Genomic DNA, 25,541 nt, shown 5'->3' on the forward strand with positions numbered 1-25,541 from the left:
AGTGAGGACCTCATTTTGCTTTCTCATTGGCTCAAAATGTAAACATAAACAACTTAAATATATATAACGTTTTCTGTGAATAAATTATACTGCATATATTACCAGTAAATTCACAATTGTCTGGGGAAACAGTTGAGTAATGTTTCACTTTTCCCTGTGTATGTTTAATATTCTGACCTTATTAGTATTGGCATGCTCCTTCCTCTGTGCTTCCACGTTGTGTGGCCCCATGTCGAGGAGGGGCCAAGCACCAGTCAGTTTCCATTAATCCAGACCAACCAGCAGTGATTGATCAATTAGCCCTGTTTAAACCTGGGGCTCAGCCTGATCAATAGCACTGATCACCAGCCAAAGGTTTTCTCATTAAGATCTTCTGCTCTGCATGAGTACACTCCATTAGCATAGGCCAAATGGGCTAGGGAAATGCTAAGTACTGTAGGCCTATCTTAAGTGTATTTCATGATCTGTCTGATAATGTCAAAATGCAAAACGCCTGAGGAATGAATTCCACCTTTGATCTGGACCATTTCTATTTCTGTAACCAAACTATGGTCATATTTGGTTCAACTGAATACATTTGGTATGTATTAAAACATGAATAAAAAAATCTTTCCCTATTGGAAGATTGAACATCTAGCTTAACTAGAACTCTCTGATTGGTAGCTTTCTTATTTGGTTGTTGGTTATTGAATGTTAACTGTCAAAATCTTTGAATTAAGATTAACAGTATTATTTATTTTTACAACAGTGTTTCAAAATAAATGCAGTTTTATATTATTACTACATTGTATAAGCATGCCTTTCATTACTCTGGATCCCTTGTTAGTTTTTATGGCACGATTTCCTCCTCTGCCCACTCATTGTCTGACATTTTGTTCATTACCTGAAAAAACAGCGGATGTAGCCCGCGCACCATAACAATATTTCTGATCCCATAGAACCCACGGGATCATCCCCAGCCCAAAACACAAAAGCACGGACACACTCACCTTTCTCACCCCTCCCTAAACCACACTGGGACCCGGGCCATTGTTGCACTTAAACAATACGCATTGAATTAAAAGTTTTTTTGGTTTGAGCTGATGCGTAGTGCTGTCATGGGTCCTATCGTCAATGTGCCATCACTGGAGCTCACATCCTCACAGACACAGGCAGGACTGGCTTCCTCCATCTGCAGACTGGAGGTGTACGTGTGTGTATGTGGAGCGCCATTAAATCGCTCAACATAGGCCATTGTGGGATGAGTTTTTGTTGTAAAGTGAATTAATGGATTATTTATGGGTACATGACAAAAATATAGAGAAGATTAGTCTATACCACTAAACACACTCAGGATTCTGTACCAGTGCAAAATAACTGATGATAGAAATAGTATGTTATAAGTTAGGGCTGTACTCAAAATACATTTATTGCTATAGAGATACTTTTAAACAACTGTTTGCTCACTATTGCATTAAAGGGGCACTGTGTAACATTTATAGTGGAGGGTCTGTCACCTGCTTATCTCCAGAGAAATATTATTGTTGGGTCTAGAATGTTTCACAGTATATATTAAACCTATCTTTCACAAGGGAGACAAGTAGGTTACAGCACTACATTACATTACAGTTCAGATCTGTGGAGAGTCGTTCCCATTGACAGAAGGAATTATTGTATTTTTGAGCAATAGAAACCCCTGTAATAAATAATTGCTAGATAGAAAAGTTGAATGCCATATAATGGAACATTCCAGGCAAAGCAAGACAAATAGGTAGCTGATCCTCCACCAGAAAACTCATGTAGCCTTTGAGGCTTTATCTGAGGGGCTGAAAAGATGACATATTCATAAAATGATTATGCTCCAATATAAAGGGCATTGTGAAAATGAAATTCCAATGCATTTTGTAATCTACGTAATCAAAAAGTAGATCTTGTAAACTTTTAACACCAGTTTTAAGGGATATCCACATACGTAATGTACACGGACCTATTATGTAAAGGTGGGTGACATACATCTACTAAATATGTCTACAAGATAGATAATACTTTATTATACCGAAGTTCAAAGCAATTCATTTTTCAGGCAGCACCAATACATAATAATATCAATAATATCAAATGACTTGAAAATATACAAAATAAAATATAATCTTTATCCTAGAAATATTAAGAAAGTCGCAATGTAATTCTTCAAAAAAGTATTATTTATGCACTTTGACAATTGAACCTCAAAACAAGACATTTACTGCCACATTTATTCACATTTCAGTTATATTACAAAAAAATCTCCATAATATCAAGATATTAATGTTTGTGAAAATAGCCCACCCACTATATATCGACGAGCTATTCTTTTCAAAGCTTGTTAAAAGGTGGAAGTTCATGAATGGTCTGTTTATCCCTGGTACCAACAGACCACTAATAATCAAACAACATTTAACTCTCAAGGACCCTTAACAAAAAGGACTCTATAGGAGCTTTTAGAAGACAAGAGCACCAGAAAGCCCAGTGGATCTAGCTCAGCCACTCTAAAACCAGCCCTAGGATGTTGAAGTGAACACATCGGGATATTGGCTTTTCAGTTAATAGCAGTTTATGATGGTTAGTTAGTGTAAATGTGTGTATTATGTTATGATGCTAGTGAGTTTGTGTGTTTTAGCGGATAGGAAGGGAGGTACAGAGATACTGAGGCAGACAGGAAGAGATCATCCTGGTGTTGTAGCTGGGGTCGAGGCTCAGGCAAGAGGGGTCGTTTGTAGGTGACTGCTTCACACATGTTGTGGCATATAAAGTATAGGGATACAACAGTACATATAATGTCAATATAAAATCAAATCATTCAGTAAGACCCTCACATATGTTAGGTGTTGTAGATACAGGGAGAAAGCTTCATAAAGGCCTAACTGCTGTATATTAGAGCAGAGAAAACAGTAGTAGTTGAATAAAAAGTTTGGTTATTGGTCATTATTTGTACATACAATAAAGGAGACATTTGGTGAAGGGCCTAAAACTATCCAAATCATATTGATATTGTGAGCCATACATCGAGATATGTATTGAATTGTGAAATAAAACTATTGTTGCAAATAAAAACATCTTTCTAAAAAAAAAAGCAAAACAAAAAAATACTGAAATACTGATACAATCCTAATGTTGTGGTGGATCAGTTAGAATGTACATTATCTATTTTTCTAATTAAAAGCACAATAAAAAAATAGTTTGGGTAGATTTTGGTACTGTTGTGAAATGCAAATATGGAGGATCATTTACAGTGGCAAGAATAATGAAAGAAAATTAAGATTCTGTAGTTAATGAAGTTTCTATAGTTTCAGTACGTTTCATTTTCAGTATTGATGATGTACTTATTAAAGATTATTTGAAAGGTATGTTTTAGCAAGCATGGCACAAGATCAGACTGATATTTCCGAAGGTGCGGCGGTCTTTGGGTGTGATGGGTGGATGGACAGACGGATGACACCCATATCCAGCCCCAGCATGAAGAGGAAGTCCTTATCTGAACACAACAGGAAAGAGACTTTGCAAAAAAACAAGCCCCTGTCTTTTTGGACATAAAATCACTTCCTCTTCGTTTTCGGCCTGCTCCCTGCTAATGCTAATCCCGTTTAAACACCTTTTAGACAGACAGAGGAATTGATCAGGGCTTCTTTAAAGTGTGCTTGTCTCTATGGGGATGTCTCAGAGGTATAGACGTACAGTAACTCATTAATAATAAAGGGCAAAAGGCTCCAGACCCCCATCACCAATTCGAACTACCTATAACCTCTCCTGGTTATGTTCCGTTTGTACCGGTGTGGCGTTCGCTGCCCTGATTTATGTCCGTGAATTGCAGATGTGATGAGTAGCGTAGGATGCAAGTAGCCCATAAATCCTTGCGCCATGACAGATCACAAGCCCTAGCTAGGACTTGCCGCTTTGATCATCTTCCAAGAATGAAAACAAAGACACAAAATGGTTTATTTGGGGCAGGAAAAGGCAGGTTAATAATAGGAAATTGTGTCAAAAGCAGTAGCGAAACTAAACAAGGCTCGCTCTAACTGTTAGCAATTCTTGGTATGCTTTGAGAGGTCTGATTTAAGCTCAGGGCAGACACCAGACGACTTGAGTGTTGATATGAGGCGAATGTGGCCATGTCGTTGTCCAGGGCACAGCGGTAAAACAAAAAAATATGACTTCCTTCCTGTAGGCCACTTCCTGTTTATGTCTGAATGCAGGTCAGGACAGTGAATACAGGCTCGGCGTCACTTGTCATTGCCCACATGTGACCCTCCCCATCCCCCAGTCATGGTTAAAGATGAGCACCAATATTTTCACTTAAAGTCCTTGTTAATTACCTTGGCAAAAGAAGTTTAGTATTATTTTGAGATTCTAAACATATATACCTCCAAAAGTTTACAGAATTTACATATTTTAGATTTTCCTAAACCAGTTTCCTGTCGCTTAATAGTTATAGGAATGATGAGGCTGAATAATAAACACACTGACTTAAAAAATATGAACCTGGTAAATTTATTTAGAAAATTTTACAATAAAAATGTAGCAGCTTACTAATGCTTTTTTGAGCAAATTTGTGTCTTCCTCTCACAACATATATTTTGTTGTCCAACATTGTGTATTTTAGTTGTACTTTCTTTCTCATTCACTAAGAGTAGTCCATAGATCACTTGAAGAAGGCAGACATAGTGTAAGTATTGTGTACCAATATTTCAAATTGTGCCACTTTATATTTCCTTAATAAAGCAGGAAGAAAGACTTCACTCATATTGAAAAAAAAGTTTATTAAGAATGATTCAGGCTTGGTAACTACTTAAATAATATTCAAACTCCCAGCTTCTTATTTAAGTTAACCTGTCCAGGGACTGAAGGTGGAAATGAGCAATCTTCCTATAATCTAGCACAAACATTACTTCTGTGCAGGTCAATGTTTTTTATGTGCATTTTCCCTCATAAATAAACAAATAAAATAAACTAGGTGTTAATTAATAACTTAATCTTAACCTTAACCTGCACCTCTTGAATAAGTAGTTACTTGTTTAGCCTTAACAAGGTATTAATACACTATTTTCACATTATGTTTTAAGTATTTCTTTATTCTTCATTAAGACAAATGAAGATATAGTTTTTCTCTGTATAACTGCCTCTCCTGACCTGACCACCCCCATCCTTGCTTTATGTGACTCTTGATCGACCGCGGCTCAAGCCTCTGCTCCTATGGGTGCTGTGGTTCTGCCCTGAGGCCTCACCTTATATCACTCCGCTCACATTAGAGGCAGACTGTGAGCGCGCGGAGGACTTGTCAAACGCCGCTTAACATGAGCCGAACAACACGACCCACTCACTGTCAATCACGCGTCAGACTGGAGGTCACTCAGCAATGCCCATGTTCACCACTGTTGAGAAAAAGATAACCTGATTTGAGTTTTGATAGTGTAGTATGCAATAGATGTGACAGTTGTTTTTTGCAGTAGTATTTTTTAGATTCAAATCAGCTTTGGTCGCTGCTTGTTACTTGCTAGGTGAGGATGAGTGGGTATTTGTCACATATTCTTCTGTCGTCTTCCTCGTTTTGTGTAATTAGAAATGGATGATTAAATAATTTGTTCACAGTGCAGAAAATGTGTCTGATGATAACCAAACTTCTGTAGACCTCACATGCATGGGTTGGTGTGATTCTGCATGATTGCATTACAAACCTTTTAGCAAGAATAGCATTTATTTTTGCTACTAAATCCCTGATCACATGAGAACAATGAATGTACTGTTGCATATTTGTTTGGAAAGAGAGAAACTGAGCAGTCTGACTTGTAATATTTGCTGGTGTTTAATTATTCCATTGTAACAGTAGGCTTGTTATTTTTCTTGTTTGTATACTTTGCTTATTAAATCTGTGTTGTTTGTGCAGATTGCATCTTTGAACAAGTTCATTCACAGAAGACATGTCAGTGATACAATAGCGTGTCTGCCTATTGTCGCTAATACAAAGACACTTGATACCTTTTGTTAACGTGTCAGTAATTGTACTGCCAAAAATATCACCTTAAGCCTCGATAAAAAATATTTGTAAAAAAGCAGTTTGTTAAGATTTTGTGGAGCTTAGCAGTAATATCAGTTCAAAAATCAATTGCAAGGTAAGATATCCATGTTGCTCAAATTTAGTCCCAACACAATTATGCCACACAACAGCCACTTTCACATGAAGACGTGTTATTTTGGTTTGTTTGGTTAAGGTAGGGCTTTGCAGCAGGTATACAAACCTGGACTTGGCAGAACTATGTTTGGGAAAAATGGTTCATATATATATTGCAGGAATGCTAATATTTTCCATAAAATTGTCTTTCATAAATATTAAAATTTTTAAATTATTATTTTAATCCCAATGTCCTAAATTTTGTGGTAATTTTGCCTTGTTTAATCATCAGACGTGTAATAAAAGGCTTTACAGTTTTAATACAATTTAACTGAACTTAAACATTGATTGCTCATTAGAACATGGTAATAATATGTTTATCACAGAATTCATCATAACTCTTTCTGCATTTTCTCATATTGTGCAACTTAAATATGATGTAAAATTCTTGTGGTGGTTGTCAGCAGGTTTGGGTCGCACAGGCAGCCCAGACAGATGCTGAGGAGGCCTTTCCTGAGCCCCTCCCTGGGGTCTGTGCTCCAGTTTCCGGCTGTGGTCGGGTCTGTGATGTCCTGTGACCAGTGAGCTCCCCTCTGCCTCCAGCAACCACCAGTCTTCTCTTAAGAGTCCTCAGTCAAACCGCCACTGTCCCAAGAGACGCGCGGCAGACTAAATAATCACTTTCTCATCACAGCCACAATGTGAGAGCAGCTGCTGGCTTTTGATGGCCTGCCAGCAGTCGTCTGCACCACTACAAGAAAGAAATGAAGCGCTGAAGGAGAGGAAGAACACAAAGTTGCTGTTGCTAGGAACGCTTTGGATATATATTAATAAAAAAAAAAAATCTACTGCAAAATATTTCCATTTGGGCAAAAGCAGAATGAGTCTAAATTGGGGTTGATAGGAGCAGAGTACAGTACACTCAAGGGAAAACAGTATTCAATTTGTGATGCAGATTTTGTTTGTTTTGCTGCATCCATATAGCACTTTAAATCTATAAAGTGTCAACAGTTAATCAGACTTACAAATGCTGCCTGATGGGGCAAAAAGGTCACTATTGACAAACAAAGAAAAAAGAAATTATACATTTTACACTACTCTAAACATTTGCACCCACCTTATTAAATGCAGTGTAACAGTTTAACATTTAAAAGAAAACATGAATTACCTTGAATTTAGAGTTCAGATTACGTTATTACAAATTGTTACACAGTGTGAGATTGTACTTAACAAGGTATGTACAAGTATTTAAAATAAAGCATTGACAAAGTAGCTGGTTTGATAATTGAATCCGCAATGCATGCTAACTACTCTGCTACTTCTCACTTTGGAACCATGTCTGATGAATTACCGCTACTTATTTAATAGAACGATTTGCTTTATTCTTAAATCTGAACTCTCTTTCTCCCCTCTTAATTATTTGATTCTTTCTGGGTGTAGATTGTCTCCAGTTTAGAGGTCACATGTACAACATAAGCATTCCCTCTTTTCTGTGCCGAGTCGTGACATTCAGGTCGGTGCTTTCATAGATGCCCTTCTTTGTCCCCTCTGTGGTACTCGGAGCCCAACACTGGCAAACCAAAGGTCAAGATCCGCACAAGTGCAGTCAAGCATTCACCTTCACCACTTGGCCGGGGTCTGGCAAGATTAATTTTTTGTTGCTGTGTGTGCCAGTTCCATGTCTCGCACAATGGCAGGGCGTGTGTGTGTGTTTGTGTGTGTTTTTTTAAAGACATTGGTGCAAGCGTTTTAACAGGGCGACTCTGTTTGAATTAGATGTTCTAACCCCCCGCTCGCTAAATGGATTTCTGAAGTGGCTGTAGTTGGAGGCTTTCAATCGGATGCAACCTTGAGTCCTTTTTTATGTGAGCTCTGTAGGATTTAAGTGCCGGTATAACATGAGCCCGGCTGAATACACGCTCTTCATTTTTTGAAATTGAAAAATCTCTAAAGGCTCTCCCCATTGTGCTGGCAATTAATGGAATGCTGGCAGCGAGGTTCAGGTGCTTAAAAGTTGTATTTTTTCTCTCTCGTTCTCTTTTTAATGACTAATAAAGGATAATCATCGTGGAAAAAACATCATAATGCTGTAGGCTTCCTCTTTATGCACAATGATGTATAATGCATGCTTTGAAATGAAACGGCAGCGGCCTTCGGAGCGCTCCGTCTCCAAACCTATTTGTTTTGCATGCCACAGTAAGGCTTTTGCATAACAATGCTGAGTGTTCTTATTAACAATGCTAGCCTATTAATTTGATCTTTACATTTTTAAAGTTTGTCCATCAGACCGCCAAACAATAGCTCCCTGAGTTGCTATTTGGTGGAAGCCATTGGAAAGTTGGCTAATTACCTCTCTGAAGGTTTGTGCTGCTTCTTTTAATCCCCATTTATTTCACCACAAGATGAATCATAATCATTAAAATACAATAAAGTAGTTATTAGCCCTGTTTTGATTTTGACAGTGTGTCATCAAAACAAACATGATTTGAAATAAAACATACAGGCGATGTACTCCAATAAGACTGTTTAGTTGTGATTTACATATATGCTTTCATGTGGTGGAGTGTTTTGTGGATGGCTGGGGCTGCTCTGTGCTCTTCGCTCCTCCAGAGACTACGACTCTGCCTGAGTCCGGCAGAAGCACCAAACTGTCTTGTTCCAGCGCTCGGCTCTACCTTTCTCACACTGCTGGAATACTTCCAAAAGCTTTTGTTTTTTTCCTTGTGCCCCCAGTCCTTTTCTCTTTGACAATACAGTGAAACGTATGAGCGCATCTTGGTAAACACGAGTGATGTTGTTCCAGAGTTTAAAAGCTTTCTCATCACACTGGCAGAAGCAACTTGGGGCTGTTTGTGTGACGGAAAAGGAAAAGTTGTTTAGGAACTGACAGCCCTGTATTTGTGTGCATTAGCTGCTGCTGTGTGTGTGAGTGGAGCTGTGTGCGTGCACATTTAGACTGCTTTTGGCAACTTATTCATTTGTGTTTTTTCTCTCTTTTCTTGCTCGGTGTGGTTCTTTTTTGAGCCGAGGTTTGAAGCTGATGTCCACCTTCAGGGATGCGCATAGCATGCATTTCTGAGTATTTTCACCTGAGGCTGCACTTGTTAGAGTCTGTGGATAAATGTATATACATTATTTATACAAATTCAGGGCAAGTGAAAGCTGGTTTAACACATTTACAGACAGGAGGCCCGGCAATGCAAGCGAGCTGTGAGAGGAGGAGATCATGCTCTGAGACTGTGAGCTGCATCTTAATGATGTGATATCAGACTCATCTACGGCTCCAATAATCAGATCATTAACTCATTATCTAATTGTTGAATATTTTGGGGTTATGTAGTGAGACATGCTACCAGGTCAGAAAGGAGCAGGATGTATACGGAGCTATGATTGTTTTATTTTATTAGCACAAATTTTTCTTTTAACAAAAATCATAAGAAGAGGCTTTTAACCCCTGGTCATAAATTTATTTATACATTTACATTATTTAAGTGACAGTCACTAGCTGCTCAAAACTTTATTGAACCCCCAACTGCAACCTTATCTACTTTTGTTAATGCTTTTCAGAAAGAATTTAACTTAGAAATGGCTTTGCATCTTTTTATTTGACAGACATGCGTGTCAGTATTTCTTGAGTTTAAAAGTAATTATTCTCATGAATCAACCAGTGAAATGAAATAATATAATCTTAGCCTTACCAATGATTTTTTTTTTTCCTCCTTCCCCTCCTTCCTCCCCACATGCCCCTCTCTCGTACCCATCCTGCCCCTCCCTCCCCCTCCTGCCCTGATGCTCACAGGCAGCTTTTGGCCCTCAGCTGGACACTGTACCGGTGGGTTGCAGTCTTCACGTTCCCATGGATCTGGAGTTCTCAGCTTCCTGTTTCCCTCTGGGTCCTCGTACAAACCACCATCTCGTTCACATCGACCACTGACACCAGCCTCACTGTGTCCTTTAAATCTGTTTTCAACTTCTTTGTAAAAAGGTGATTTTCATTTTTGTCTTTGTACTACATTTTGTAGTGTCAACTTGTAACAACTTCATGTTTTTTATTGTTATATGGTGTTTTTAATTATGACATTTGCTCTGTATTATATCATTTTGATTCATGGACCATAATGGCAAACAATAACCTTTATTATTATTATTATTTTTATTATTATTATTGTTATTTGTATTTTTAATATTTGCATCTAATAAGTATGTGAAAGTCTGCAGACCAAACTAAATTGAATAAATATCACTGGAGTTTTGGTGAAAATTTGCACACCACGTTGGTTAGTGATTCACTCTTAGTTCACTCACCCTTTATAATGTTGCACTTCTGATTTGGCAATAGGTTTAGTAAGTTATTTTCAAATGCCTTCCCATATTTAAAATAGAACCATTATCTCTATTGTAAGTATGTTGTTATAGGAGTCACTGCTAGCAACACCTTTCATAAAATTATGCTGTGATTGGTAGACTTCACACCAATGATTGAAATACAGCTGTCCCTCAACCACAAACACCACATACAGAATATGTTGGACCTTGGTCTGTGAGATCTAGAAAACAATAAGACCATTCTACAGTAAACAAATTTATTCTGGCGTGGACACATCACGTCATGTAACACAAAGATGGGAACCAAGAGACGCAATAAATTATCTTCATTATTAAGCGTAACCAGTGACATACTGTACATCAAAAGGTAAAATACACTGTAAAAAAATCTACAAAAACAGGCTGAAACCTAACATGGACCATTATACAGTAATGTTTAAGGAACAAATGTTTGAATGCCAGCAGACACAAAGAAATAAGTGTGATTCCTCTTTGATTTTAGTGTCTCACGACATCATTTAAGTACTGCTGAAAAACAAAACACTGTACACGCAACCAAGAACGCAAATCAGAGGGGTTCTTCTTTGATGTCTTTTTTTTTTTTTTTTTTTTTTTGGAAATCATTGAAATTGTAATGCCATCACAGTTCTCTCCATATGACCACATGAATGTAAACACCTGTTGAATTATTCTTTTTAAAATTATCTTACAACATTAATACTTTAATATATATATTTGTACATATTTTCATTCACATCTGCACGGTTAGCTAGCATGGTGATGAAATAAGGCAAAACTCACAGAAGTGTGACATCACAAATCATTTTCTTCATTAATCAATACTGATTCTGGTTGGTGTTCTGCAGGCTTTGGTCTTCTGCACAAAGGAGGCAAGGTTCATTCTACATCTGCACAACTACACTTTGAGTTTGAAATTATAAGGAGGCCAATGAATTTAGCATGGGTTTTGGTTATTAAATAAATGTACTCATTTTTGAGGTACATAGTTTAAATTATATTAGATAACAATAACATGGTAAGCATGATGAAAAAAGCATTTTCCTTACTGGCTCTTTGTTCATTTTTTATTTTTGCGTTAGTTCTGTTCAGGGTAACGTCATGTGGGTGAGAGGACATAAGAAAGACAGACAGTATCCTAGAGTCTCTGGCCCTGTAGGCCACACTTGTATTTACAGTACCAATGAGTTTTTGGTGATCAGTTGCTTCTCTTTACTGGCACAGTTGGCCATACTGCTGCCACTTGTCAAAAGTATGAAGTTTGCAGGCTTTCAGTCTCAGTAGTCCATGCTTATTCTTCAATGTTTTTCAAGTGTTTTTTTGTTGTCCTTAATGAGAAACCACTTATTTTAAATAAACAAATCTAGTGTTTGTGCACATTTCAGTCCATGTGCGAGCTTTCTCTTGTTCACGCCACACCCCTGAAGTGGGCTGGTGATCAGGTTTGGTAAAAGCATGTCGTTTTTGGCTAGCAGCTGAAGCAGTGCACAGAGGTGCATTGTGGGTGTTGTAGTGTCCTTAAGCTCTCTTGGCGTGCAGCATCTCAATGAGTAGGTTGTTGCAGGGCACGTCTCCGTTCAGGTGTTTGTAGTATAGGTATTCTTCAGCCTGCAGACTGATGGCGCGGATCTCAGGCAGCCGCAGCAGCAGCTGGCCGAACTTGTCCGTTTGTTGAGGATAGTTACACATGACGTAGTCCAACAGCGCAGCGTTCACTTGCTCTTGTACGCTCTCCACCAGGTGGAAGTTCTCCAGATTCTTCACATCTGTGGATCAAAGAGAGAAAGTGTTAAAACCGGAATTAAAAGGGATTGGTTTCATTACATTTCAACAGCAGTTGATAGATTGTAGGTGAAAGACTATATGTAATTTACTTTTCTTGTGGTGTGTTATTGCATACAGTTATGATTTGTAATCTCCAAAATTAAGCACCCTGCTGTAGACCACCGTGCTGCACATTATTTGTGACTTTTGTCATGTTACATTGAAAACAAAACATTTTGTATTTCATAATATTTAATAATATTTTTTAAATATCAGGAGTATCAGAGTATTATCAAGATTACACATCCCTTCTGTTTCAGTTGGATTACCTCTGGAGACTGCAGCAAACAGGTACAAAATAAATCCCCAGAGAGTCTGATCTCCCCAGAGTCTGTGAAGTAGGACACAAGTACAGTCATTTTTGCCCCAGACTATACCTGCGCCTTGTGTCATGTGGAAAAACATAGCAACCACTCCAACCCTTTAAACAGGCACATGGACTCTTAACAGAAGCACGTTTCTTCTATTTTAATTCCACCATACCTTGTGCGTCTGTTTAATTACCCCTCCTCTCTGTGCTGCACAGCCATAAGCACTTTTTCCTTGACCATAATAAGCTCACTAGGGGTTTGGACTTGAGATTATTGCAAGACAAGACAAAAATGTGCTAAATGGATAATGGTGGACGGAGCGCAGTGTGTATATTTGTCATGATTATGAAGCACACGAGGCAGCCCAATATTTAAATAAGCCACAGTGCCCCCCTGCCTCTGCGTCTGTGTGCACACAACTCTGATCTTTTATTAATCCATTTGACCCCAGGTTTGGAGTGCTCACAGCGGGCTAATGCCTTATGACGGGGTCCCTGTGTCTCCCTGACAAGCTCCCCGACCCTAAAGACACACGGTAAAATATAGTGATTCTAATCCACTTTTTTATTTGGCGCGCACACACTTTACAGAGAGAGCGGGGGAGATAAATCAGGAGCTAACGAGGTCTGCAGAATGAGAAGCAGTTCCTTCGAGGCACTTCCATCCACGATGCACTCTAGCATGCTATTACAATGTGTAGGCTGCCGTCTGCGTTCACCCTGACCCCGCGCTGACACCACGGGGGCTAAATAAGGCCAAGAGGAGGGCAGGGGTAATGGGGGAGTGTTATGGGGGGAGAGGGCAAGGGGGGGTTAAAGGGGGAGAGGGGGGTGTGGCCCGGTGACAAAAAGACCTCCAAACAAACATGACATGTGCTTTTTCCTGCTGCCACTCAGCTGCCTGACCCCACCATTCCACAATGTTCAACCAGAAAGGACAGAGCAAACATGTAAGGCAATGCTTGTCCAGATATAGTCAAATATGGATCATTATGGTGTTCATTTTGCAGAATTTGGTCTAAATACTTCTCTATATTGTCATAGTTTTTAATATATTGATTTTAACTTCCCTGTTCATTTTGTTGACCTATATTGTTCACATTAGTTCAGGGCAGTGATTGAGAAATGTATTTTAAAGAACTTGTCCCCTCTGAATTTGAAATGTTATGATGATAACTTTTTGTTTTTGAATTATGTTCCTTCTCAGATTAACTGGCATTAAAAAAAGAAACCTGCAGAGGCCCCACTTGTCTGGTTTCTACATCTGCAGAAGACATGTAAAAGCACATGTAAAATTTCGGTGCGTAGATATTGGGCAGGGGGATGAGGGGCACCACAGAGACCCCCCCTTCCTCCCCCTTCTCCCCCTCTGTCAGGCTAATTAGGGGAAAGTGAGGCAAAAAGACAGCATTTTAATTGCTAATTATTACCAGAGCCCCTTTTGAAAAATAATGAATGAATAAGAGGTCCAAATATGAGAAACACTAAAACCCACAAATTACAATATCTATTTCTAGTATTTGTGTAAAGCTGCGGGTTAATACCAGGCTGACTAGAAATAATTTAGACTGGCTGAACTACACTCTTGTACGGGAGATAAGGAGGGGATGCTAAATGAATATGCAAATGTCACATACAAACAAACAGAGCCAGTGTCAGATCGGACATAAGTACATGAGCTCTCTCTCCTCTGCGAGCCCACCAGCCCCCGCCTCTCACCGCCGCTTTCTCTCCTCGCTCATTGTTCAGTCACTGTGGGACTAATTATCAACTTTTTTCACATAAAACAGACACAGTTCGTGGCAGCGCAGTGTCCGAATACTCAAATGGAAACCCCGAGGTCCTCAGAATATATTGTTTCATTTGACGGCCAATCACACTGCAGCCTGCGACCTAATACACACACACGAATCCACGTTTAGAGTGTTTTTGAGTACAGCCTGATTTCACTGCTGTGTTTTAATTAGTCTGGATGTGCTGTGTCTCTGTGTGTGTTCGCTGCTCACTGTGAACTGCTCTAGGGACAATCACACACGCATACACACGGTACATTTACAGGCTTTGTGGAGACATTACATTCATTTTGTACTGGCCTCAGCTTAACCCAAACCCTAACCTCAACTTTAAGATTACTCTAGTACGATATCTCACTTTTAAACCATGGAAATGACCTTATACTGAAGCATTTATCTTATGGTCCCCACAATGAAAAGACCCCTGTGAAGTGATGTGTATTCAGATTTCAGTCCCCACAAGGTATGGAATATCCGCCTACGCATAAGACCAGTGGCATACATTTGCTTCATGATTTGGCACAGATCCAGAAAGAGATCGCATGTAAAACAGTGGGGTCAAAGTTCACAGTACTGTAAAAAGTTAAATACACAGCTGTACATTCTTACTGTTGTCAGTGGGGCTGCTAAATGATGTCAGTGCCTCTTTAGGTGTTTTGGCCCAACTTGATTTCTCAACTGACAAGATGTTTTAATCTTTTCATAACATTGGAATTGTGTTGTTGAATGTTGTTTCGCCATCTGTTGTTCCTTTTTAAAGGTCCTATATTACACAGAAATGACTCTTGTGAGCTTTAAACCATGTTACAATTGTTGTTATCTCATCCAGAACATGCTCAGAGTTTTATTTCATTCACACATGTTTGAATAATGCCGCATTATTAGTTTAGCCAGGCTGGTGCCACCTAGTGCCTCCACTAGTTTTTGTCCAGTGACTAGGTCAGGAATCAGAATACACCACACAGTTTGCAAGAACCCTGGAGGTTGTAGACCGGCCAGTCAGCGAAGAGCTGTGAAGCCATGACTGTGTCCCTTTTTGTGGTACAGCACAAAAGTAAACAAAGAGGTTGAGATGGATGTAGACGAAGCCGTACATTCTGTGGTGGCAACGATTCCCAAGATCGGGGATTTAAAGCCGGAACAAAGAGAATGTTTGGTGAATTTTATCAAGGGGAAAGACGTTATTGCCCTTTTTCCTAAGGGATTCGAGAAAAACTTAATATACCAGTTAGGCCCGTTAGCGGCGCATTACATATGTCACGACTAAGTAGCAGCGATTGGTTAAATTAAAAAAAGTACCCGCCTACCTTAGAGCGAATGAATGCTATGTTTCAAGGTCAGACGATTTCCACAAGTGAAACCAGCTGATGAATCCGGCTATTATTAGTCTGTCTACATCCCCAAAACTCAAAATGCTCTATTCCATCTTGTGAGCGTGAAGTGGTTGTTTTCAAGTTAACAGCTCCCCTTAACCCTTTCAGCAGAAATGGGCAATTCCTAGGCTGAAATCATCCAAAGGATTCTAGTGAAGGTGTAAGAAGTTTTAAAACACAGTGGAGCATTTCCTGTATTACAACATGACATCACAAGGTTTAACAGAGTGTTTTTCATTGGAGAGAAGAACTAAATGTAGGATTTTTGTGTTAAACAAGAGCGAATTAAGAAAACCCAACTGCGGGTATGTTTTTGATGAGGAAACATCATTATAATGTAGATCAGAAAATACAGTAATATGGGCCCTTTAATACTACATTATCCTCACTTTTTGCACTTCTGCATTACAACCTCTCTTTCCTACTCGTATAAAGTACTGCCTTCATGTCTTTATGTTCATCATACCGAAGGCAGCGTGCAGAATCAACATAAATAACTATGGCCTATAAAAACAAATCTCTCTTTAGTATTTACATCTACAAGCATAGCATACATTCATTCTCAGTATAGCATTGCATCACTCCATAGGTCTCATGTTGAAGTTTATGTGCTGTTTTAGGGAGATGCGGTGCTTTGAAGAGGCATTACAACGGCCTACTGGACTCTTATCAGGTCCGTTTTACGACTGTATTGCCTCATTAATAGCGTGGCCGTGCTCTCCAATCACAGAGAGGGGGCGGTATCAGGCGAACCCAATAACCTTTGACTCCCTGTAAGGACTTACCTGAGCTCACAGTTGTAATGGGAGATCATATTATCATATATTGTGGGGACTGAGATCAGTATATAATCACTTCATAACTATATTGTGCTTTGTGGGGACCCATGATAAATCCTTCTAAATTCGGTCAAAATTATGGTTCAAAGTTACAATATAGGTTAATTTAGGTCAAAGATGCACTATGTAATTTTTCAGATGGAGAGTCAGACACCTGCTTTTCTCTATAGAGGTGTTATTGCTTTATCTTAAATGTTCCACAGTATGCCATTAAAAGGTGACAATACTACACAGGTCAGATCAGTTGAGAAGTTTACCCGCTCACAGTAAAAATTTACTTTTCTCGATGTATTTTTGAGCAATAAAAATACCTGTGATTGAATATATGGAGATAAGATAGATAAGTTTAATGCCATACTGTGGAACATTTCTGACAAAGCAATGGAAAACTCAACAAGTATACACGTGTGTGTTGTTAGAAAACAGGGCAGTGGGGGCAGGCAATGCAAATAGTAGCTACAGGCCAAGGAGCAATGGCCGAACGAACACTTTCATAAGTTGATTTTATCTAACTACAACTCTATTCTCCTCTGTGGTACTACTTAGTTAAGTTTTTCAGAGCTCCCTTGACGACGCATGTAATAATAAGTGTACTTTTTTCTACAGAAGGTTCCATATTTTTGAAAGCGTTTGGTAACAGGTTGCTCTGGTCCCTAGAGATGAACAGAAATTCGTGTTTTCCTCCCATTTGGGGAATTCCCTTTGTGTGAAGCAGGAAAAACAACAAGATGGTAAAAATGTGCACTTGATAGTAAGCATGAAGACAGGAAGGCTTCTGACATAGTGTAAAGTATGGTAAGTATTTTGTAGTCAAGATAATCTACAAGTTCACATCACATGTATTTAAATAGGGATGAGAAAACTATGCTATTTTATGAAGATGTTAAAAAGGATTAATTTAGGTAATTTTGTTTCGTTTCAGAAGTGATAGTTGGACATTAAAGAGTAGCTTAATTGTGATGAGCACAGTTAGGGACTTCAACATTCAAGAATTACAAAAAATTTGACAATTTTAGAGGCAAAATTAAGTCACATGCATTAATATTACTTTATCATTTACTGATTTCATAAAGCTGGCTTTATAGTAATGTTACTTTATTAGACAATTGTACTAGAAGAAAATCTGATTTCTCTGTTGTTTGGCCATGGTGTCAGTAATTGTGAACATGTGTTAAATTGTGATGTTTCTTACAGTAACACAGAACACAGAAACACTCAAATTTTATATTATAACAAATGACAAAATTTTAATAAGATTACAGTTGAAGAGAATTCAATGCTATAAAATGCAAATGTTTGGGCATGCCTGTGGAAAATAGGTCTATACACATAAAACGAAAATCAGCAATGAGTTCAGTATCTTAAATTTGCAAATAAATTTTCAAATGTGATTTTTTTTGTTTGCTTTATATCACTAAAGACAAAATTTTCTTTAAAAACATAATGTATTCTTCTCTTTCAAAGCTGAAGAAGAAAAAAACTCTCTAAACTGTGACCCCTTACCTTAAAGAGTGACTTTTCATGGTCTAAACCTCCTGCAGACAAATGCCCTACAGCAAACAGCATGTCCACGGCACTACCTCAGACCTCACTGTCTCACACACAACCACCGCACAGCTTTTGTCAGTATGTCACAAATAACCCATGAAGGCTCTATTTGCTGCTAGTTTCATCACCCAGGGCCCTAAAACACCGTGCGGCTATGAGAGCGGGAATTAAACCAGGAATATATTAAACCCAACCCAAACCTGGCCTGACACTGTGGCTATTGTTGTTAAAGCCAAACAGGTAGAAAGTGCTGGTGCTGTGTCGCCCAAGGACGAGTGTGCAGGGGCGATGGAGAGAAGTGGGGAAATGTTGAGAGGAAAAAGAGAGAAAGTGCCTTAGGTCTGATAAAATAAACAAGAGAAGAGGGGCTCGGAGAAGCAGACAGGAGCCGGAGCTCATTGCCGATGCCGGATGGAAGGTGCTGGGGATTTGTCCGCGGGTGAGGGGGAAAACAAATTTACATCCTGTACAAGTTGATCCTGTCTGGAACACTTCAAGAGCTGCAGAGGTTAATATCAATGGGAATAGGTATTACAGGGGGTTCATATCTACTTCTGACAAGAGTACTGGTAACTGTGTATTTGGCAAACTCCATAATGTTGGCAATATATTTTTTATAGCTGATTTGAGTTGCTATTGCTTTCATTTAAAGGTGAATCCTACTCAAGCAGCTACAGTACATGAGGTAAACAGAGCAGGCAATTTCATTTTGGAGGAAGTGTCTTGCACAAAAGCACACCAACAGTATGTACCTGATCAGTACTCTTCAGTCTATATCACTAACACGCCTTTTATCCTCACAACTGCATGATTTAAGTGATTTCATGTATCACTTAATACAATTACACTGATTTCAATAGTTCACTAGGTTAATAATTATATACATAAAGAATACATATTTTAAGAATGTATTTTAAATATATGTTATGCTAATTGAGACTAATTGTGTTTTGATGCACATTTGTGTATTGGAAAACACAATTGCTTTGGAAAATATGTCTGATAATAGTCTATTGTTTTTAAGATAATTTTAGTGAGCCCAATTTGTTTCTCTTCATTCCTGACAAGCAGCAGGAGACTCCCCGGGATCCCAATCATGATCTGCACTGAAGAAAAATCCCATTGTCTCAGCATTATGAAAATCCATTTGCCAAAGGGGGAGGCTTGAATCAACAATGAGCCTGATGCTTAGCCCTTGCTCCATGGGCTCTCTCCTGCCCCCATAAAGGCACATCCGAATACTCCCCTCTGGTCTCACCCTCGTAATACCACCAGGACCCCCTCCGCCCACACCCTCGAACACACCAGCTCACCACAAGTCTGTAATCTGTAATCTAATGCGAGGTTCATGAGCAAACAATACGATTACATGAAGAAGTGACATTTAGAGCTCTACAAACATGTTAGGGATTCTTATATTAGTTTAGCAGTTCATATTTCAAACTTTACTCAAATGCAGATTCTTGATGGGTTACAAACGTGCACTATGAACTGAATCCTAATTCAGAAACATAAAGTGCAAATCTTTCAAAATTACAAAATTGCAATGACTTTTTAGATATTTATAGAACTTTTTTTTTTTTGATCCACAAGGGAAATTACTAACAAACTGCAGAGGTCTATTCTACTGAGATGTACAGTAATCCCAAAATAGGTGATAATATGCAAAAGTGCAAAATTTAGCAAAAACCAAAGCAATGGTTCTATTTCATAATTGCAAAGATACACACGCCAAGGACTGAAACTTCCTCGATTTATTCAAATATTCACACATGTTTACTTTTTCATAAGAACAAAAATGCTTATCCTTTTTATAAAAACATTATTTGTTGAAAACATCTTCCAGACTCACTAAAACTTTTCCCCAGCACTCCACCTGTCTATGTGTGTTCACTGGTTTAATTTGTGCGAGCCTAGTTTACATGCACTGCACTTTTGCGCCCCTTGGCTAATTACACAGAGGGTCTGCGTGTAAAGGGAGGGGGGTCTGGGGCGCATGTCAGAGCTTCTTGTTTATGATAAAGTGACAGAAAATCATTGGGGGGTCAAGTATCCCCCTTCAGCACTTTGCGGTTCCCCGGGTCCACTCGGAACCTCCAGCTGCCCGTTCAGAGGGTGCCCGGCCCGCGTGTGTGGAAGGAAGCCTCCCCTTTAATGAGACCATTAAAGGACCCGTTCTCCCCGTCAATAGATTTCTCTCATTCTTTCTCTGACAAATTTGTATTAATAATTCAGTGCCAAGCGCCTGGGGATGTATATTTTGAGCATGAAGGACAGTTAATCCATAGCGCCACCCCCTTTTCCCCCCTCCGCCCTCTCTCTCTCTCTCTCTCCTCTCATTTGAAGATGCAGGTAGAGTGCTGACTAAAGAAAGAGAGCAGGCCGTGTTTGCAGCTTATTTAACGTCTTTGTGTGATCCCCATCTCTATAAGAATATTAGGTAAAAACAACCAAAAAACTGAAGCCTTCTTGTGATATTTTCTCAAAACAAACGGACAGTTTATTATTTTATGCCATACAAATAAGGTGTTTTAGAAGCTTTATCAATAATTACAAATATGCTTTATCTACATGACATTTAAAGTAATTCTTACCTAGTTCTAATGGACCATGCCCCATATGCTTGTTTCCATGAGATGTTATTGCTTTGCCTGGAATACTCAGCAATGGCATTAAACTTACACTACCAGACAAAAATTTGGATACCTCCTCACACCACTGGTAGGATATATCGTCATCATTTGCATATGGTTTGTTTTTGATTTGTTTGTGGTTTTGTAAGTTTATGTGGCTGTAGTCTACATTTGTGAATTGCGGTTACTGCAATAAAGCTTCCAAAACGTGGCAAGCCAATGATATAAAAGGCATCTCACATTAATGCCCCCTTCCAAATAGCTTGCCAAGCAATCTCAGTACCTTTTTCTGAATTATGCATATAAGTAAAACTTTGTGGTGAGCTACTGTGTCCAAATAAAGTTGGTCTAAGTAAGGAAGTCTATCTAGCAAATAATTATTATGAATAATTAGGCTTTATAAAGAGATAAACCTAAACACACATTATTATTGTAGATGAAATAAAACTGCAGAGTCTCTTTGATGCATGTAACAATGATCTACACAAAGGTCATTTTCACAAGCCTCTAAATGAGACTAATTACTTTTTTACAACACTCTCCAAAACATCTGTACATTTACACAACCTTAAACAAATACATCACTATCGAGCTGTGTTAATATTTAGCCACAGATTGCAGTAAAGCCTGACTGTGACATGTATTACCAATCATAAAGTTTGTGTGACTAACTATTTAGGCATTTCCTTTGAATGCCTTTAGAGCTACTTTTCCTGATTACATTTTATGGTTTGTGTGCAGTAGCTTATTGCAATGTATAGGCTTTGATGTTTTGAACGTCACCCAATTCAACTAGCATGGAAGATTTTCATGTACACAATCATCCAGAGGAGTTGACAAAGATGGAGCGTTGCTTTAAATATCCCACAGGACAGGAGACTGGAGAGGAGGTGTAATTTGGGAGTGTGTGTGTGTGTGTAGGGGTCAGGGGATGGGGTTCAATGGGATAAAGAAAGACAGAGACTTGGTGCACCTGTTGGTTCATCTGTGCTTTAAAATGTTTAATCAGAGTGTTAAGTTACAGGCACACGTCAGACTAAAGCCCCCACTGTTCTGCTCCCTGGTGTCTTGTAGCCACATTGTCCATACACACACGCACACACACACACACACACATACATACACACATGCTGGGTTTCCGTACTTCGGGGAGGCTTTGCATTGACTTATGTGCATTTACTGGACACTGATCCTAATAGATAGACAGATAGATGGCCAGATAGATTGCAATGCAGTCCGTTGATCTTCACCTTAACCATAGTTATGTCTAAACTATTTCAACCCATATCTGAACTTTGAACCATGTTGTCAATTTAATAATACAGGATTCACACCAAGGGGACCTGATTTATATACTGATAAACAGAATCACTATCAGAATCAAATTTATTGCATTTTGAGTGAACAAAATTCACAAACTAGGAACTTGCTTTGGTGTTATGGTGCAACATTAAACAAAAAATAATAATATAAACTATGATAGAATAAAGGGCATGCATTAAAATCATGTAAAAAATATATGCAGGTCCCCATGATGTGAGAGTTTAGTCCCCACAGTGGTATAAATACGCAGCCCCGACACTTGACAAACATATACAATAGTTAAAAGAGACTGTACAGTGTAATGTCATAGCAGAGCTGCCACCTGACTGTATAGATTACCACCCCCATACTTTAAACATGTGCTTTAATGCGGCAAGACAAGGGCCGACAAGCCACAAGCAGCATTAGTGCAGCTATAGCATAACACGGGATACAGGCAAGAGAAACGGCTATTAATATAACTCTATTGTGCGGTGAAGTCATTAAATTATATTGCAATTCACAGCAACCACCATTTTACTATGTGCTTGATCTTATTGTTTTTCCTTAATTTAGATTTTTAAAATTTTATTTTAAAGGTGCACTATGTATCTTTCAGGTTAAAGGTTCACCACCTGCTTGTCTTTTTACTGCTTTGCATGGAATTTTCCACAGTATGGCATTAAACTAATCTCTCTTGCATGTGCTCAGTTACAGGCTTTTTTTTTTTTTTTTAAACAAGCATTCTTACAGTAAGCTGGCTTGCCTCCAGATGGATCTGTCTTTTAACTGCCCATGGTGGCGTCACTTGCTTATCAAGATAGATCAGTTATGTTTAATGCCATACTGTGAAACATCCCAACACCATGGAGAGAAGCAGACCCTCCACCAGAAAACTAGTGCTTTTAATAGCACCTTTAAAATGTAAAAGTATGTGTGTAAGTTATTAAATTATAATAATAGTGAATAACAATGGATTAAAAAGTTCCACAAGTTAATTACGTTTCTCAGAGATAAGTAAATAATTATCCAATTTGAAACACTAGTGATAAACACCTACCGTAAATGGGCCATCATGATAAAGATCTGCCTATTGTAATAATCCTGTAGCTGCCTCATTGACACGTGGTTAAATGGACTGAGAAGCTCGCCATTCACACTTTACAACTCCAACAATGAGTGACAGGACGGGTGTGTTGCTGGTGGTTCATCTGATTGCATTTGTATTTTTGAACATTTGACCTGCAATGCTCAGTACTGACTTTTGACCTGTATTCTGCATGTGTCAAGGCACTGTTTTTGTAACCTGCATTGCACAAGTTACTTAGAGCATAAATGTTTTGTTTTACTCATTTCAACACGTCACCCCTAACAACTACTACAACAATCATAGTGGCTCCAGTTTGATTTTGGACCTAACATTTTCTCCATGGAACCTTATCTTTCAGTGTTTTCTAGCCTGTTTACTGCAATGGAATCAGGAAGCCAAGGGTCATCCAAGGTACTCATGGTTGTTGCCAGAAATCGAGACTATCCATGCAATTCCAAAAAGTTAGTATCCATCTTCGGGTACATATTGAGAAAGTGAAGTTTGCAAGTTGTGGTGTAACTTAGTGTAAAGTTCCCATGCCATATGTAGTAGTTACAGAGTTGAACAAAACATACAGAGAAGTGATGATAGTCTAGCTTGTTGGCAATTCATTCAAATCAAGTGGAGTTTTCACCGGCAGAATCCCAATATATGCACAATTTGTACTCCGAGTCTGTTTTCCTCGACTAATGTGAGCCTGTTCTCCGCAGGGTCCCGAACAGCCCAGGCCTGTCCTCCCTACCCCAAACACACATCCCTGAGCCGCTAATTGGAGAGGAGTAGCTACCTCGCTAGCACAGCGCTGGGACCTGGGCTGTGGCCACTGAGAATGTATCAGCATTAGCATTGCAGTGGACCAATCTGTACATAATGATAACCTCAAGCTTTGGCCATTGGGAGCAGGCCTGGCGCGTGCACACACACACACACACACACACTCACAGATGCACACACAGACACACACACACTCACACACACTCCTCCGACCCCCTCCTTTCCCCTTCTGGTCCACGCAGTCACGTACAGTAAACAAGTATGAGCACTGGGCTGCTGAGGCTGGCCCGCGAAAGGGGAGGGGGGGTCAACTCCGTCGTCGGGTTGAAAAGTGTGTAATGAACTTGAGCTCCATTGATCGGGACGGAGAGTGCAGAACCGGGGGCTGTTTGTCCCAGAAGGGCTGCCGTAGCACTGCTCGGTAGCCCCTCATAAATGTTTGAGAGGCCTCAGCACCTCAGATCCATGCAACCAGGGTTTAGACTGTCTCTCACCCCGCGCACACATCCAAACTGATGCAGGTGATGGACGGTCAGTGCTGGTAGCTAGGCTGATCGATTGTTATGTTAGCTGGATAACATTTACCTATTCCATGTATTTGCAGAGCTGGAAAGTAACTAATTACAGTACTCAGATTACTGCAATAGAGTATACATTTTTGGGGAAAACTTGTACGTGTAATTGAGTACATTTCTTTCCTACCTATTAACACACTTAACAACACCACATCACCTGCTCTGATTGGCTTTTAATGCTTTTAAATTAAGTTAAAAAGTAACAAGTAACTAGTACTCTGGGTAGTTTTTTTCCATCTGCACTTTTTAGTAGTACACTTTTTTGCAGCAGTATTGGTAATTGAGTACATTCTAGCCATGTAATTGTACTTTTAATTGAATACACATTTTTATCTACTCTTTCCACACTGTGTATTTGATAGGTCTTCAACATAAAACTGTTTCATGAGGCACTAACCAAGCTCCCACACCAAAGAAGGCATCAACTTTTGAGAGCTAAAAAGCAACTGACAACATTTAGTAGAAAGATATACAGCAGTGGACTAGGCTCAACTTGCCCATTTAAGTCCCTGTAGACTGGACTGAATCAATTGCAGGTGTAAGTAAACACCTGATGTGCAGGAAGTACCATCCATGCCTCTTTATGCTGCTAAGTACCAGCTCTTATGTTATGCAGTCGGTAATAAAAGTTGAGAATTGATTTTCTGTAGCGGCCTGTAACTGTTAATGTTGAGACATCAATAGCAGAAGCAAAAGGCCAGTGCTTTAATAGGAGACTAGAAACATACAGGAGATGGCACGGGCAGAGGCTTGTTCTAAATCACAGAATCTATCCCAGCCGATCGATACGACAGTAACTGCAAGTGTCCCTCTGCTTTCCTAATGTTTTATAATAAACTGACAGGCTGTAATAAGGCCGGGGAAAGCCGGAATGAGAGGGGGAGAGAAAGACAGGGGGAGAGGAGGGCTGCAGTTTTCCCCTGCATCTATAGCTTTCACATCTTAAATCACCCCACATGGGACAGAGGAGAAACATAGGATGAGGGCATGGTGCACTGTATGTTGGATTTTT

General features: G+C 39.2%; 2 protein-coding genes across 7 annotated transcripts in view; one reads left to right on the forward strand and one right to left on the reverse strand.

Annotated features, from left to right (window-relative positions):
* The window catches only part of LOC129412029 (adhesion G-protein coupled receptor D2), a 59,252-nt gene extending 48,861 nt beyond the window's left edge, over window positions 1-10,391 (forward strand). For all 6 annotated transcript variants that reach the window (XM_055164708.1, XM_055164710.1, XM_055164711.1 and 3 more), the window contains one exon: window positions 9,924-10,391. In XM_055164708.1, coding sequence (XP_055020683.1) covers window positions 9,924-10,058 — 135 coding nt within the window. In that variant the 3' untranslated portion in view covers window positions 10,059-10,391. The remainder of the gene's footprint in view (window positions 1-9,923) is intronic.
* A 1,536-nt stretch (window positions 10,392-11,927) lies between these two features.
* The window catches only part of nr5a2 (nuclear receptor subfamily 5, group A, member 2), a 63,095-nt gene continuing 49,481 nt past the window's right edge, over window positions 11,928-25,541 (reverse strand). The window contains exon 7 of the mRNA XM_020924867.2: window positions 11,928-12,234. Within this exon, the coding sequence (XP_020780526.2) occupies window positions 11,987-12,234 (248 nt within the window). The 3' untranslated portion in view covers window positions 11,928-11,986. The remainder of the gene's footprint in view (window positions 12,235-25,541) is intronic.

This window comes from Boleophthalmus pectinirostris, unplaced genomic scaffold (assembly GCF_026225935.1).
Source record: "Boleophthalmus pectinirostris isolate CB_2022bp ecotype Guang Dong unplaced genomic scaffold, ASM2622593v1 HiC_scaffold_7, whole genome shotgun sequence".
Taxonomy (NCBI): Eukaryota; Metazoa; Chordata; class Actinopteri; order Gobiiformes; family Gobiidae; genus Boleophthalmus; species Boleophthalmus pectinirostris.